Source organism: Plectropomus leopardus, chromosome 2 (assembly GCF_008729295.1).
Source record: "Plectropomus leopardus isolate mb chromosome 2, YSFRI_Pleo_2.0, whole genome shotgun sequence".
Classification (NCBI taxonomy): domain Eukaryota; kingdom Metazoa; phylum Chordata; class Actinopteri; order Perciformes; family Serranidae; genus Plectropomus; species Plectropomus leopardus.
The window spans coordinates 19,756,783-19,770,460 of record NC_056464.1 but is presented as its reverse complement, the minus strand read 5'-3'; the positions used below and the strand labels follow the sequence as shown (position 1 = coordinate 19,770,460).

The window sequence follows — 13,678 nt, the reverse complement described above, 5'->3', positions numbered from 1 at the left end:
GTGACTGCAAAATGCTGACAGTGATACCCTTTGGTAAATGGGAATAGCTACCAGGGGAAACAAAAGCGCCATCTTCTTCCTGTTTTTGTTGTGAAATGGTTGATGCACTTCCTTTGTGCTATTTTCCCGGGAGATCGTCTCCAAGGGCAGACAGAATTGTGCCATCTAAGCGAAGCATAAAGGGAACCTATTTTAACGACGATTGTATCATTATTTAAAAGCCATTACATATCAGTCAACATTTACTTCATACCGATAACTTAAAGCAAAAACTTGTCTATTTCCATTCAAAAGTGAGAAGATGTAACTCTGTGAACAGCGGCCATTGCTGCTACAAATGGCAATAATGGGATAATGTTAAATGCCTAACTACTGTCTGACATTAAGATAAAATGCTAAGCTATTATAAAAACTGTGCAAGTGACTTCACAGAGTCCTACGACAGACTCAAGAATGTGTGTTACAGAGCAAAATATTTACTTTTTTAAGTTTGCTAACATAAGCCTCTAAAAGCTGTTGTATATAATAGTAGAAACAATTCTACACCTTTGTTGTGAACTGTGTCTTCACTACACACAATGAATTTAAGCCCACTGAATCAGCCACAGAACTGGACCTAAAAGAAATGTTTTCCTTCACCAATAATCCAACTTTTTCTTCTTTTTTCAAAAATTACATAGTCTCGCTTTAACAAAAGATTTTGTAAAGTTCACAAAACTGCACTGGCTTCATTCCTGTCTGAAAAGGTAGGAGTGAAGCCATGAATATTATTTATAAAATGTGATATATTACTGACTTCTTTGGGGATCTACTTTACTTTTGTTTTCTTGACTGCTAACTTTCTTTCAACCTCCAGCTGGGCTAGCAGCAGAAAAGCAGCTCTTTGGGTTTTAAGTAATGACATGCTCAAGGACACTTCATCCGAGGAGGTGTTACTCAGCTTCAAGGATTGAACCTTGGTGTTGTGCTCGAAAAACAATTTCTCAAACTATCCTTTCAACTTGGTGGGCTCCTAGTCATCTTCGAATATTGAACTGAAGCCATACCTTGCAGTTAGATATCTTCGAAGGGATTATAGCAAAGATTTGAGACCCACATGTTGGATGTTTTAGTTTTTATGTTCGGGCTGGGTAATTTCCATGTCAAAGTTAAACTTTGCCTTTGTTTTATTCAGATATTTGTCTTGGCAGGGAGAGAGTCTCTCTGCTCCCTTCCTCTCTTCTTTCCATGACCACTTCCACTGTTGTCCTCCTGAGATGTCCCTTGGTAGATGGCTTATGCCCCCTCTTCTTCAAGTCACACTTGATTTCATTGTGCAGCCATGTCCGATAATTGCCAACACACTGTTAAACTGTTGCTCTTATGACACACACACAAATCCAACATGTTTTCACGAGGTTGGTCAGGTGTCATGTGGTCTGTGTGCATCGCAGTACTTGAGATGAGCAAGTTCATGAAACAAAACAGATGGAAACACTGCAAAAATGGCCTGTCAAATTTAAGGCCAAACACCCTAGATTTAAGCATACTTGCACTTAAAAGAAGCAAATTTGGCTGCCAGTGCAGTAAGCAAATTTTGCTTGTTAAGATGTCTTAAAACCAGTAAAACTGTGTGCACTAGATAATCCATTTATACTTAAAACAAGACTAACTAGATTTTTTAATCTAAATATAAGATTATTACACTTGGTTAGATCGGCAGTTTTTGCAGTGAAGAGGAAGAAAAGCAGGGAGAGCCGGTTTGGAAGTGAGAAAAGAGGGCGTGTTGGCTGACCTCTCTTAAGGAGTCCGTCTCCTGCCGAGACATCAAGGACAACAGAGCCAGTCGGTGCAGTTAGAGTCCAGTAATGAGCTTCAACTCCCTGCACATTATATTAACCTGGTGACTGCAGGCTTAAAGATGCAGTTCAGTGAGGAAATCTACCACTCTAGTGATTAGTTATTAGACTTAAGCAGCATTTCCCACAATTGGCCTTAGACTTAAAGAGTTCAGAATAAGCATGACCATGTAATCCCAGATAAGAGGCATGCTAATGAAGTGTTTGTGTTTTAGGATACCTGGGATACACCAGTGGTTTCTCCCTGAGCTGCATGGTTTTCTTCCTCGTTTCGGTACGTCCTCCGACTCTCTGCATATGCAAATGACAACTCAACATCATTTCTTGCTTCTTATCTGTTGGCATAAACATCAACACAGCATATTCAGATGCACTGGGATCTGTCTGCAGCAAGATTGTTTTTTCACCTTCCCACCATCTCTTTAGTATTCCCTGCTCTCTCTACTGCCATGGACTAATGTTTGCACGCTGCGGTTCCAGGCTGTGTTGGTTCTCTTGTCTTTCTCTGACCTAGTTTTGGCTGTGCGAGCTGTAATCCACGCATCTCTCTCTCTCTCTGTTTCCCCGTCTCTCTCTCTCTCTCTCTCTCTCTCTCTCTCTCTCAGTCCCATATTTTCTGCCTGTGTGTATGCTAACTGTGTCCCACAGCCTTTGTTTCTGCCTAACGCCTCTCCTCTGCACTGCACAGGTCATCTACAAGAAGTTCAATACCCCTTGTCCATTTGTGGACTTTGCATTGAATGGCACTGCCACTGGGCTGAATGTCAGTGCCACAGACCCCGGCGGGGAGCCCGATCCTGCCTGTATTCCCAAAATGGCCAACCTCAACTCACAAGTAGGTTTTACGCATGTCACTCAGTCTGAAAACTGCAAATCCACCTCCACTGCTCTGGCCACTGACAGCAGATCACTTATGTCATAGTCATCCTCAGCATGTTGCCAGTGACGGTTCACAATCTGAGCATGAAAACTGCACTTGGTTTGAAGCACTCAGTTGCACTCAAGGGGAGATCAGGGTTTTTATCAAGCTGTTAATGATAGACAACAGTCTGCGATTAATGCAAGGCTCAAAGATGGACAGTGACCCCTGAGCTGTCTGCTACTGTCAGCAAAAAAATCAAAATTGCTTTGGCATTCTGGTGCTTACAGTGAGATCATCAAGCCTGCCCTTTTGTGGGCCGAAGAGATGGGTAAAGAATGTGATGGAAAAGACCTGACATTTCTCTAAGTACCCTTATTTTTCACACACAGCACATACCTCCGCAACAGGAGAGTGCTCTTAAACACAGCTAGATGCTTAAAGGGATAGTCAGGATTTTATATAGAGGGGTGGTATGGAGTACTGATAATCATTCAGGTTTTTGGAGCCAGAAATAATAATATTTGGGCACGAGGCTTGGAGCTGTGGAGGAGTGATGCATCTGACTGAGAAGCTGGGGACACTGTCGGCAGATAGCCTGTCACTCAAATTGGATCATCCTTAATTATGCGTAACTTTAAGCCTTAATAAAATGTAAATGGGTCAGTTATTTTTTAAAAAAATCACCCCCTATATATAGTTGTCATGAACGGATATATAGACACCTTTTTTTTGTACCAGGCTGTAAACAAGTTTGTTGCTGCTGTAAAGTTAGGCAGTTTGACATGGAGGTCTATGGGGAGGGAACAGCTCCTGGAGCCAGCCTCGAGTGGCCATTTAAGGAACTGCAGTTTTTGGCACTTCCATGTTGGCTTTGTTTTTAAGCCCAAAGGTTGCCTCTAATCAGTAGTTAGTGTATTACATACAGTAGAAGTCAGAGAGCAAGCCCACAGTTTTGAGAAGCAGCAGGAGTGCTGACGTTGAAGCAAAGCAATGCACTGCTGTGGATGGGGGCAGATGCAAAATGCATTTTAGTTAAAAGTCCCACTTAAGAAATTTCTAACAGTCTAAGCAAAATCTATAAAGATGTATTTTCACTGCTTTACCTTTTCAGGTCATTTTGACGGGGAAGCCATTAACAGCATCAGCTGCAGCATCAGCATTCATGCTCTCATCAAATCCACCAGACTACAATGACAAAATCAGTCATTTTGGCTCATTGAACACAGGAGTCGCTGGTCTACCGCTGCTTCAACCAGTTAGTTAGCTTGTATTATTGTGTGACTTTGGTGAATCTGAACTAACTCCTTTAAAACACCAATGTCACACATAAGCAAACAAAATAAGTGGTCAAAAGACCAGCGGCTCCTGTGTTCAGTGATGTTAAATCACTACTTTTCTCAATGGAGTCTGGCAGGAAAGAGAGCCATTTAATGGCATCCTTTCCCTTTCAGAAATCGCTGTTGTACATCAATGTAAACAACTTAAAATATTTTAATTAAAGAGTGGTACTCTTGTCTGCTTCTCCAAACTGGGCGTGCTCCCTGACATCTACGGTATGTAATATATGGAATATGGTAAAGTACCTCATACAATCCCATTCTAAAAGATTCGAACTATCCCTCTAAACTTGTTTGATTGCAACATCACTGAAACAGTTCTACTTTCCAGGGCATTAGCAAATACTGACTAGTTGTCCCTATCAACTGTTTATTAGCATCCCTTTAAGATGTATGAGACTTTCCTAACCCGGGCTAGTAAGATAAATCCCTGCTGCTTAGCAGCTTACAAGTAAGGCATTCTTAAATAGGCTAAGGCTGGTCGGCAGCCAGGCCCAAGTTAATCACAGGGAAACAATTAGCCCTCTGTGATGTGTCTGAGGGAGTAATGGGCAGTAAAGCGCAAGGTTGGTGGTAAGACGTCTGGGATGGCGCTGTTGTATCTATGGTGACCTGTTGGGGTTCATTTTCAGACGGCCTACACCATCCCCATCCTGGCGTTCGCCTTTGTGTGCCACCCCGAGGTCCTGCCCATCTACACAGAGCTGCGCAAGTATGTTCTTATGATGGAAATCTCCTGCTAACTTTTGGACAAAGAATCAGTTGCATAACCGAGAGGAAAGCCACTATGTCTGATTTTTGCTTGGCTGATCACAACTTAGTCACATGCACTGCTTTCACTTTATTTTGAAATGTGTTGGCACTGCTTGTATGATGTAGCATGTTTGTTAGTTTAAATGAATCATCCCGCTTTGAACCACTGTTGCTTCTTTTCCTGAGATGAATTGCGATGTGTTATTGAATCTTTTCCTGCAACTAAAGCAGCCCTGCAGCTGTAGATGCTATATTTAGTAACTGGGCTACAAGCTTTCTATATGGGCATATTCAGTAATTTGACAGTGGATGCCCTGATGTTATGTGTGTGTCTTAGTTTATGTTTGTGTGTGTATGCGTGTGTGTGTGTGTGTGTGTGTGACATCACATGGCTATATCTTCTGATTTCAGTCCCACCAAGAAAAAGATGCAGCATGTGGCCAACATCTCCATTGCAGTCATGTACTGCATGTACTTCCTGGCTGCCCTTTTTGGATACCTAACTTTCTATGGTGAGGCCTGGTCCTCCTCCCACTGCAGAATATTCTGTCTCTCGCTTGATCTGTCTGAACATATGTATCAAAGCTATCTTTGTGTCTAATTACGTATGTGTTCATCTGTCCATCTATGTATCTATCTCTCTATCTTTCTGTCTGTCTGTCTATCCATCCATCTATCTATCTGTCTATCTATCTATCTAACACATCGCCTCATTTTGCCTCTTAATTTTCTTTATTTATTGATGTTAATTGTTTCACATAAGGTAACAAGGTGAAGTCTGAAGCACAATGTCATACCAGAACAGTAATCCCTGAAGGCTGAAAAGCACCATAGCACATCGGCGCCCTCTAGTGGTCACATTTCAGACATTACAATAACCATTTAGACTGCTAATGCAATCTACTGAACTGATTCATATAGGTTTTATAAAGTTGTTCTTACTTATATTTAAAAAGCATTATTTATCCATTATCCTTACTGCAGTTTGCTGTATACAATCTATTATTAATATTTTACTTATACCATAATTATTTCTTTTTTACAATTAATAATTACTATCAGTGCAGATTATGTTTTGCCAGATGGTTTAGGAAGGAGTGTTCTTTCTTGATAACTTTTGGACCTACTCTGCTTTGTTTTTTGATCTCTTTCAGGTGAAGTGGAAGCCGAGCTGCTTCACACCTACAGCCGCATTGACCCGTATGACTCTTTGATTTTGTGCGTGCGCGTGGCTGTGCTCACTGCTGTCACACTTACTGTGCCCATCGTGCTCTTTCCTGTAAGTACATCTTTAGCACATGAAAGGAATGCTTTACCCACAAAATGACCATTTGTATATCAATTACTCACTGCGTGTTAAGTTGAATTTCTGATGAAAATTCCTCCATGGTAAACAAAGAATCCAGAAGAAGTCCAATTTTAATTTAACTAATTAGGAACTGCGATTAAAGACAGGCAAACTATATCAAAACATCGGTTCACAAATTGAAATGTGATCCCCGTTTACCTCAGTTCATGAAGAATGATTGCCTTTTTTGGATTTCCGTTCAACGTGGAGGCATGCAAGTCAAACAGAGGTTTTTTCCCACTAATTCAAGGTTATTTGTGGTGAGTTATTGACATAAAAAGAGTCACTTTGCAGTTGGAGTAATCCTTTAAGTTTACACATTGGCTCACAAATTAGAAAGCAGTTATTTTCTTCATGCAGTGGCCATTGTAAAAATAGCTTTTTTGTTGTAATCAGGTACGGAGAGCGATCCAGCAGATGATGTTTCCCAACAAGACCTTCAACTGGCCCCGTCACATCGCCATTGCCTTCCTTCTGCTCACCTCCATCAACCTTCTGGTCATCTTTGCTCCCAACATCCTGGGCATCTTTGGGGTCATTGGTAGGTTAGACCAACCCTGGGTTTTGACGCATAAATGCACCAACATTTAGACAAACTCAGTGACCAGTAAAGACACCCTGACAAATCCTGAGTAGCTTCCATGATCTCTTTAAAGTCCAGATATTGGTGGATTATGCATATTTACATTTTTTTTGTATATATATTCTCATATATATTGTTACATGCTGAAAACACCAGTTCTTACACTTAGTCTCAGTTTTTTTTTTGTACTGCATTACACTTTCCACCTCATTTTGCAGACTCGCTTCAGAATCTGTAAATACTAAATTATGTTCCCCTGGTTCTGCTCATATCCATATCCTCACTTCAGTGCTGTCAGACCTGCAGCAGCACTTAACGAACACCGAAGGAGTGAGAACTCACGAGAACTTGTTTCATGAATAATTTTGTGCTTTTCGTGTGCTTTCCAGGTGCCACATCTGCCCCTTGTCTCATCTTCATATTCCCAGCTGTCTTTTACATTCGTATTGTACCCAAAGAAGAGGAGCCAATGCGCTCATTCCCCAAAATCCTGGTGAGCATTTCATGAGAAAAACAAACAAATCACAAATGCGCCAGAACAAATCAAACATGAGCTTGCAGATCTGCCTGATTTTCAGGAAAGTGTTCTGCTGCCCTCTCTGGTTGAATGTTTCAAGTATGTTTCACCTCTGACCACAGCTAAGTTAAATGGGAAATAAGCGAAAAACAAAGAAAAAATAAAGTAATAATAATGTGCTAAAATTGTTAAATTAGTTAAATTAATGTCACCCACCAAAAGACGATTTGTATATCAGTTACTCACCCTGTGTTAAGCTGAATTTGTTTTTTTTTTCAATATATTATTAACTATATTAAAAAGCCCATTTACAAACACTCACACAACTTTTACAGTTTAATCCAAGTCACATTTATGCAGTCACTCAGCACTTACTAATAGACGGCCCTTTCCAACAGTAAAATGAACAAGACTCCATTGACAAAATCGGTAATTTTACCTCACAGAATACAGGAGCTGCTGGTGTATTGCTGTCTCGATCAGTTAGTTAGTTTGCATTATTTTGTGACTATTTTGTGGTGTTTTAAAGGGTTAGTTTGGATTCACTTACATCACGCAGCAACTCAAACCAACTAACAGCAGTAGACTAGCAGCTCCCATATTCAGTGAGGTTACATTACTGTTTTTGTCTATGGGGTTTGGCTTCAAAGAGAGCATAGATAAATCGCATAGATAACTTTCACCTTTAATCACTTTCCACTGAAGGCTGTCTGAGAAGTACCGAGCATATGACTGCACAAGTTGTGTGAGAGTTTGTAAACAGATGATGTAAACATGGACCCCTATGACTTAGATTCATCAAGAATTTTCTCAGTTTTGAGATTCTTCATTAACCGAAAGCATGTAAGAAAAATGAAGTTTTCTTCACAAATTCAAGGGCTCGAGTAATTTATATACAATGATGACTTGTGGGGGTGAAGTGTTACTCTCTAAGGGACAGTTAACTTCTTTTTCATTTTTGAAATTCTCAAATATTTGTATTGATCTAAAAAGAAACACAATAAATAGTACTGATTGGGATTTTATTTCATCCCAGTGGTAAAGTAAAACTTAAAAATGTTGTCTACTTAAAGCCTTTCATATTCATTTTTATTCAGTGATTTACTATTGAATTTACTGTAAAAATCAAGACACTGTCTGATCCAGTAAATGCACCTACAATGATCGCTCTCTTTAACTCAATCACTCCTCCTCTCTTCTAGGCCGCCTGTTTTGCTGGAATAGGCTTCCTGTTTATGACAATGAGCCTCAGCTTTATCATCATCGATTGGACAACAGGCACCAGCAAAGCCAGCAGTGGTCACTAGGCACCAACCTCCATTGTTTGTTCAGGTTTTATATTGTTGATTTAGATCTGTGTTGTAATGTTACAGTTTTTACTTTGAATGATGTTTGATGTCGAAGATGCCCTGTCTTTTTTCCATTAGAGGTTATTGGCCACAGAGAAAGACTAGAGTTCAGGATGGCTCTCAATATCTCTCCAAACACTTACTCTAATGACGTTACACTGCACTGAACATCCTGCCAAACAGTGACTGCAGATCCAGGCCACTAGACTTTAGTGGAAAGTTGATAGCTGAATTTACAAAATAGGCCAGGTGCATAAAGATTATTGTTGCCATGTGGAGGCTGTGCCTTGTGAGATGGATGTAAAGATAAGAAACAATATAGAGCGCTGCTGTCTTTATACGCCTTTCCCTGTATTGGTTGTGAGCATCTGCCCCATTCCTGTCTTGTCCCTCAAATAATATGTGATCTGCAAACTGCTCCTCAGATTATAACCCATAATCTAAGACACATTCCTTTTAACCATTGAATGAGAAAAATCTATGGAATGATAAACAATTATTTTATGATTTTTATGCCTATTATTATTATTATTGTTATTATTCTAAGTTATTTGAATAATTACATATTTGCCACTCCTCTGCAGCTACAGAGGAAAGTGATAGTAAAAGCTATTGCACAAAAAGACAAATTAGATATAGTCCAACATTTTCTGGAAATGAACTTCGGCCATTTTCTTGCTCAGAAGATTGATGCCACTCTCCTAAATTTGAAGTTGCAGCCAGCAGCTGGTTAGCTTAGTTTAGCATAAAGACCAGAAAATGTTGAATTGTTTTTAAAAGTGTGCAGCCTTTAGCTTCACTCCACTAACTTGTGCTGCTGCTGGTTATTTTAAGGTTCGGATGTGTTAACATTCTCACCTCCGCTAGAGCAGGGTGCAAAACCACAGTGGAGTATGTGGAATAATGTTGTGAGCACATTTATCTTAACATTCCTACCCAATATGATCTAGATGTATATTTTTTATTATTAATCTCTACTTGATAAAAACCTCAGAAGATGCAGTAGGGACTGACGACATGACCCTCAGTTAGGTCTTACTGAGACTCATTATTCTTAATGGTCGAGCAGGGATGATTTTTACCTGGATGTGTTGTTTCTGAACATTTACTGGAAGTAATCAGAGATAACCAAAACAAAAAACAACAGGGTCTCCGCTAGGCTTGGGTGGTATCAAGGTGTAATGGTATACTTGGATATGTAGAAATCTTGAAGGTATGATTTTCAATACTGTCAAAAATACAGTTGTTCTTTTTTTCTGATAAACTGATAGATGCTGCATTGAGATAATGTCTTGTAGAGCACAGAAAGTGCTCTCTGGTGGAACAGACAGGGGAGCTGTGACTGCATGTCATGGAGATAATGTTACAGGGCAAGTCAAAAAGAAAAGATGTCTCTGCCCCTGTTTGGGGGTTTAGTCACATGTAACTTTGTCTTGAGATGAACTGCTTCCAACGACAAAAGTGACAAAAGTGTATTAGGGAAACGACTTTATTCAACACATCATCTTCGTTGAGCACGCTGATGTGTTGGTGTCCGCTGCAGCAACAACTGTCATGGGGTTATTATTGTAAGAGCCATGAGTATTTAAACCCAGTAAGACTAGTTGAAGTAGGATACAGGCATGGTGAAGACCGCAACACAAGTTATATTCATAAAGCCTTCACTTTCTGTGGAACAGCCTCGTCTTTATTAGAAAAATACACAATTAAAAACCAAAGAGCATGGAGTCAGTAAGTAGAAAACACTGAATTTGTCAAAAAGATGCCAATAAAGTATGTATGATTTTCTCTAAATCTATCAGAATATACAAATTGAGTTCACTATTTGGGTTATTTGCACAGTTTATCAGCTGCTCTCGGCTATATTATTGTTATGCATTTAATATTATATGATATATCCATATAATGTGTCACTTTGTCAGGGGTCGTCAGTTTACTCAATGATAGAAAAGAGGTCCTTTAAGGAAAAAAGGAACCACTGGGCTAGACAATGCTATACATGCCACAATGTCATCTATCACCAGTAGCTCAGCTTTTATATTTTTTATTTTCTTTAATTCTTTTTTAATTTTATTTTTTTTTACACAAATTCTATGCTGGCATGAAAAAAATGATACTACCCAAGCCTAGTCACTTCATAAAGTGGTTAGTAACAGTTTGGTGTCTGTAAATATTTGTGTCCAGCACAAGCTTGATCCCTAACAGAAATGACACACATGGGATTACTGTCTCTTTAACAATCTTGAAACGTCGGTGGTTAGCAATAGCACTTTCCGTTGATAAGCACAACTTCTTGTAGCCATTAATAGGTTCAAACACAAGCAAATGATTTGTGATGAATTCACATATCTGATAGATGTGATTTAAGGGCATGTCCCTTTTGTATAACTAAATCTATGGTGAAGTAATCAGTTTAATGTAGATTACAAGCGAATTAGCAATGTGTATCGATGGTATAATATGGATGTCTTCTCAAACATTACTTGAAATAACGTTAAGGTTAGCTTTCCTGTGAGCCCCTGCGGTCATTAGTTTCCTCCTCTGGTCTGTTTTGTAGGTAAAACGACTAATTATTGGATGTACTGTTGGAGGTTTTTAAGTGTGCGTATCGTTTAAAAAAGAAATCATGGCTCCAATGTATTTGAACTATATATGCATCAGTGTTGTTAAACCTGGACCTATACTCTGATCAGAAGTATAATTCAAGTGTTCGTCTCCTGCCATTGATAGATTAACTCTTGTTTTAAATGTCATGTTTAATGTTCATTGAATCTGACTCTGTGATGAAATGCAAAACCTGTTAATGATTGATTTTATGTTTTTTTCTTCGCTTATATTTGTCTTTTATTGTCAGTGGCATATCATCAGTGGTATACTTTGGGTCGTTTCTGACTTCCTTGCTGCTTCTCGGCAGACATAACCCACTAACTATGTGAGTTGTTACTAAGCTGGTGTACTTGCCTACATTTCACTTTTTTATGATAAACTCTGTTACACCAGACTACAGTAAGTGCAGTATGGGTGAGTATTGTCCAGTCAATTTGTTACACAACAAACCTCTTAAATCCCTTGTTTTGACATTGTATCTAGATATTTGGTTGTCTTTATGTACCTGTACGCAGAGGGAATCATGTGAATCAGCCACCGGGGCATAACATAGTGTTTGGTGTTGTTAAACCAATGCAAGGGTTATACTTATTTCCCCAACTGTTCCTTGTTTGACCTTAGTGAGATTTTCAATGGTGCACAAACATAAAACACTTCAAAACCTCACAACATGGAAAAAATAGAAACCCGCGGCAGTAAAGTGAGGGGAAACACTGTGTGAGTGGCTGATACAAGATGATCTCTGGTGACCTCTAATTAAATCTCAGTGTTGTTAGTCTCCCTCTTTGTGTGATTTATTGAAAAAGTGTATGATTGAATAGTAACATATTAAATATTGACACCGGCCAGCATTTATAAATAATGTATATAAATGTATACCCTTTATATTCTATATGCATATCTAGTTTGTACAATGTAAATAGCAATTAAAGTTTTAGTCTGATTAAAAAATATAAATGTAATCATTTTCAAAGTGCTTTTAAACCTTTTTGTCCTTCAATTCATGTCGATTTTCTTGTATCTCTATATATTTTAATATGTTGCTGGCAGTTATTGTACTGTAAACAATGTTGCAATAAAGATAATGAGGTAACAAAACCTTGATCTGTCATCTGTCAGATAAAACCATCTGGAAACAGGAGACTAAATATAGACAGACGTTTTAGGACTTCTCTGTATTTTATACAAGTTGTTTTGTCAGACTCTCGCCTGCGTTATATGGAACACATTTTTCCATTTAATTTCATCAACATGCTAAAATTTTGTGACCTTGACTCTATACTGCATTCTCCAGATTTGCAATCTATTGCTCAGAATATGTGTGTGAATAAGTAGAATGATAACAGCTTTAGATGGATCATTGTCGCTGTGTAAACTGTAAGGTTTAGATTCAGTACTGAACCCCAAATTGCTCCCAATGCTGTGTCCTTGGATTGTGAGTGCGTGTGATTACTGAGTAGCAGGTGGCCCCTTGTACGGTAGCCTCGGCCACCACTGTGTGAATGTGTGTGTGAATGACTGAATGTGACATGTAGTGTGAAAATGCTTTGAGGGTCAATAAGACTACAAAAGCGCTATACAAGTACAGTCCATTTACCGTTTACCATTTAAGAAGTATATAGCCTAAACTGGAATTTTAAGTTTATGTTTTTGAGTGATAGAAAGGCACTGTGATGACATGGTATTTAATATATTTGATTTATATTTTATTTAACAAATGCATATAATTTCACATTAGTGAAATATCTATAATTGTCCCTCTTGGATAAATTGTTACTGATTTAATATGAATAAGGCTTGTGGCAGCCTACAAAAATAGTGGACAAGAGGCTGCTCATTCATTTCCTGAGGGTTAGGAGCCAGTCCACAAGGTGCCACTATAGAGCTGCAGTAGGCATTATCTATGACGGACGATCATCATGCAATGTAATGATGATGGGTTTTTATAGACCATCTTCAAGTGTTGATTATCTAGTTCGTAGAGGGACTATTTTGCGTCACAGTTTTGCGTTCAAACTGTTAGGGGCTAATGTTGTTTAGGTTTTACCCCACCACATTTTTCTGACAGCTATAGTTACAGGTGAATTTGTAGATTAAGATCATTTTTAATATTTAACATATTTATGAAATATGAGGCACTGTTATAGTTTCACTGATGAATATGAATGAATTATATGAAGTAGTTAAAAAGGCCCCATCTGTCACACAACTTCATTTAAACTGGGTTGCACCATATGCCAAAAAGAAAATTAACTGCAACTGCAGTGAATTGCTATTTTAGATGGAATGGTAATTTTTGCTTTTCATTTTCACCTAATGTGATGGGATATGATGGGGCATCTTTGTGACACAGCAGTGCTTCATTGATAATGGTATGTTGTGACATATTTTACCTTTATCAAAAACTCTGGCTTTTAAGGTTAGATATTTGACCTAGCCATGTTGCAATTTCGATAAAATTTTGATTATTTGAACAGCTCTAAT

The 13,678-nt window shown here is 38.7% G+C and overlaps 1 protein-coding gene across 3 annotated transcripts in view; it reads left to right on the top strand.

The window, feature by feature from the left end:
* LOC121956081 (sodium-coupled neutral amino acid transporter 3-like) overlaps window positions 1-12,233 on the top strand; it is a 50,085-nt gene extending 37,852 nt beyond the window's left edge. For all 3 annotated transcript variants that reach the window (XM_042504191.1, XM_042504173.1, XM_042504183.1), the window contains 8 exons: window positions 2,054-2,112; window positions 2,527-2,673; window positions 4,670-4,749; window positions 5,202-5,302; window positions 5,945-6,069; window positions 6,535-6,679; window positions 7,111-7,214; window positions 8,441-12,233. In XM_042504191.1, coding sequence (XP_042360125.1) covers window positions 2,054-2,112; window positions 2,527-2,673; window positions 4,670-4,749; window positions 5,202-5,302; window positions 5,945-6,069; window positions 6,535-6,679; window positions 7,111-7,214; window positions 8,441-8,545 — 866 coding nt within the window. In that variant the 3' untranslated portion in view covers window positions 8,546-12,233. The remainder of the gene's footprint in view (window positions 1-2,053; window positions 2,113-2,526; window positions 2,674-4,669; window positions 4,750-5,201; window positions 5,303-5,944; window positions 6,070-6,534; window positions 6,680-7,110; window positions 7,215-8,440) is intronic.
* The last annotated feature ends 1,445 nt before the right edge of the window (window positions 12,234-13,678 follow it).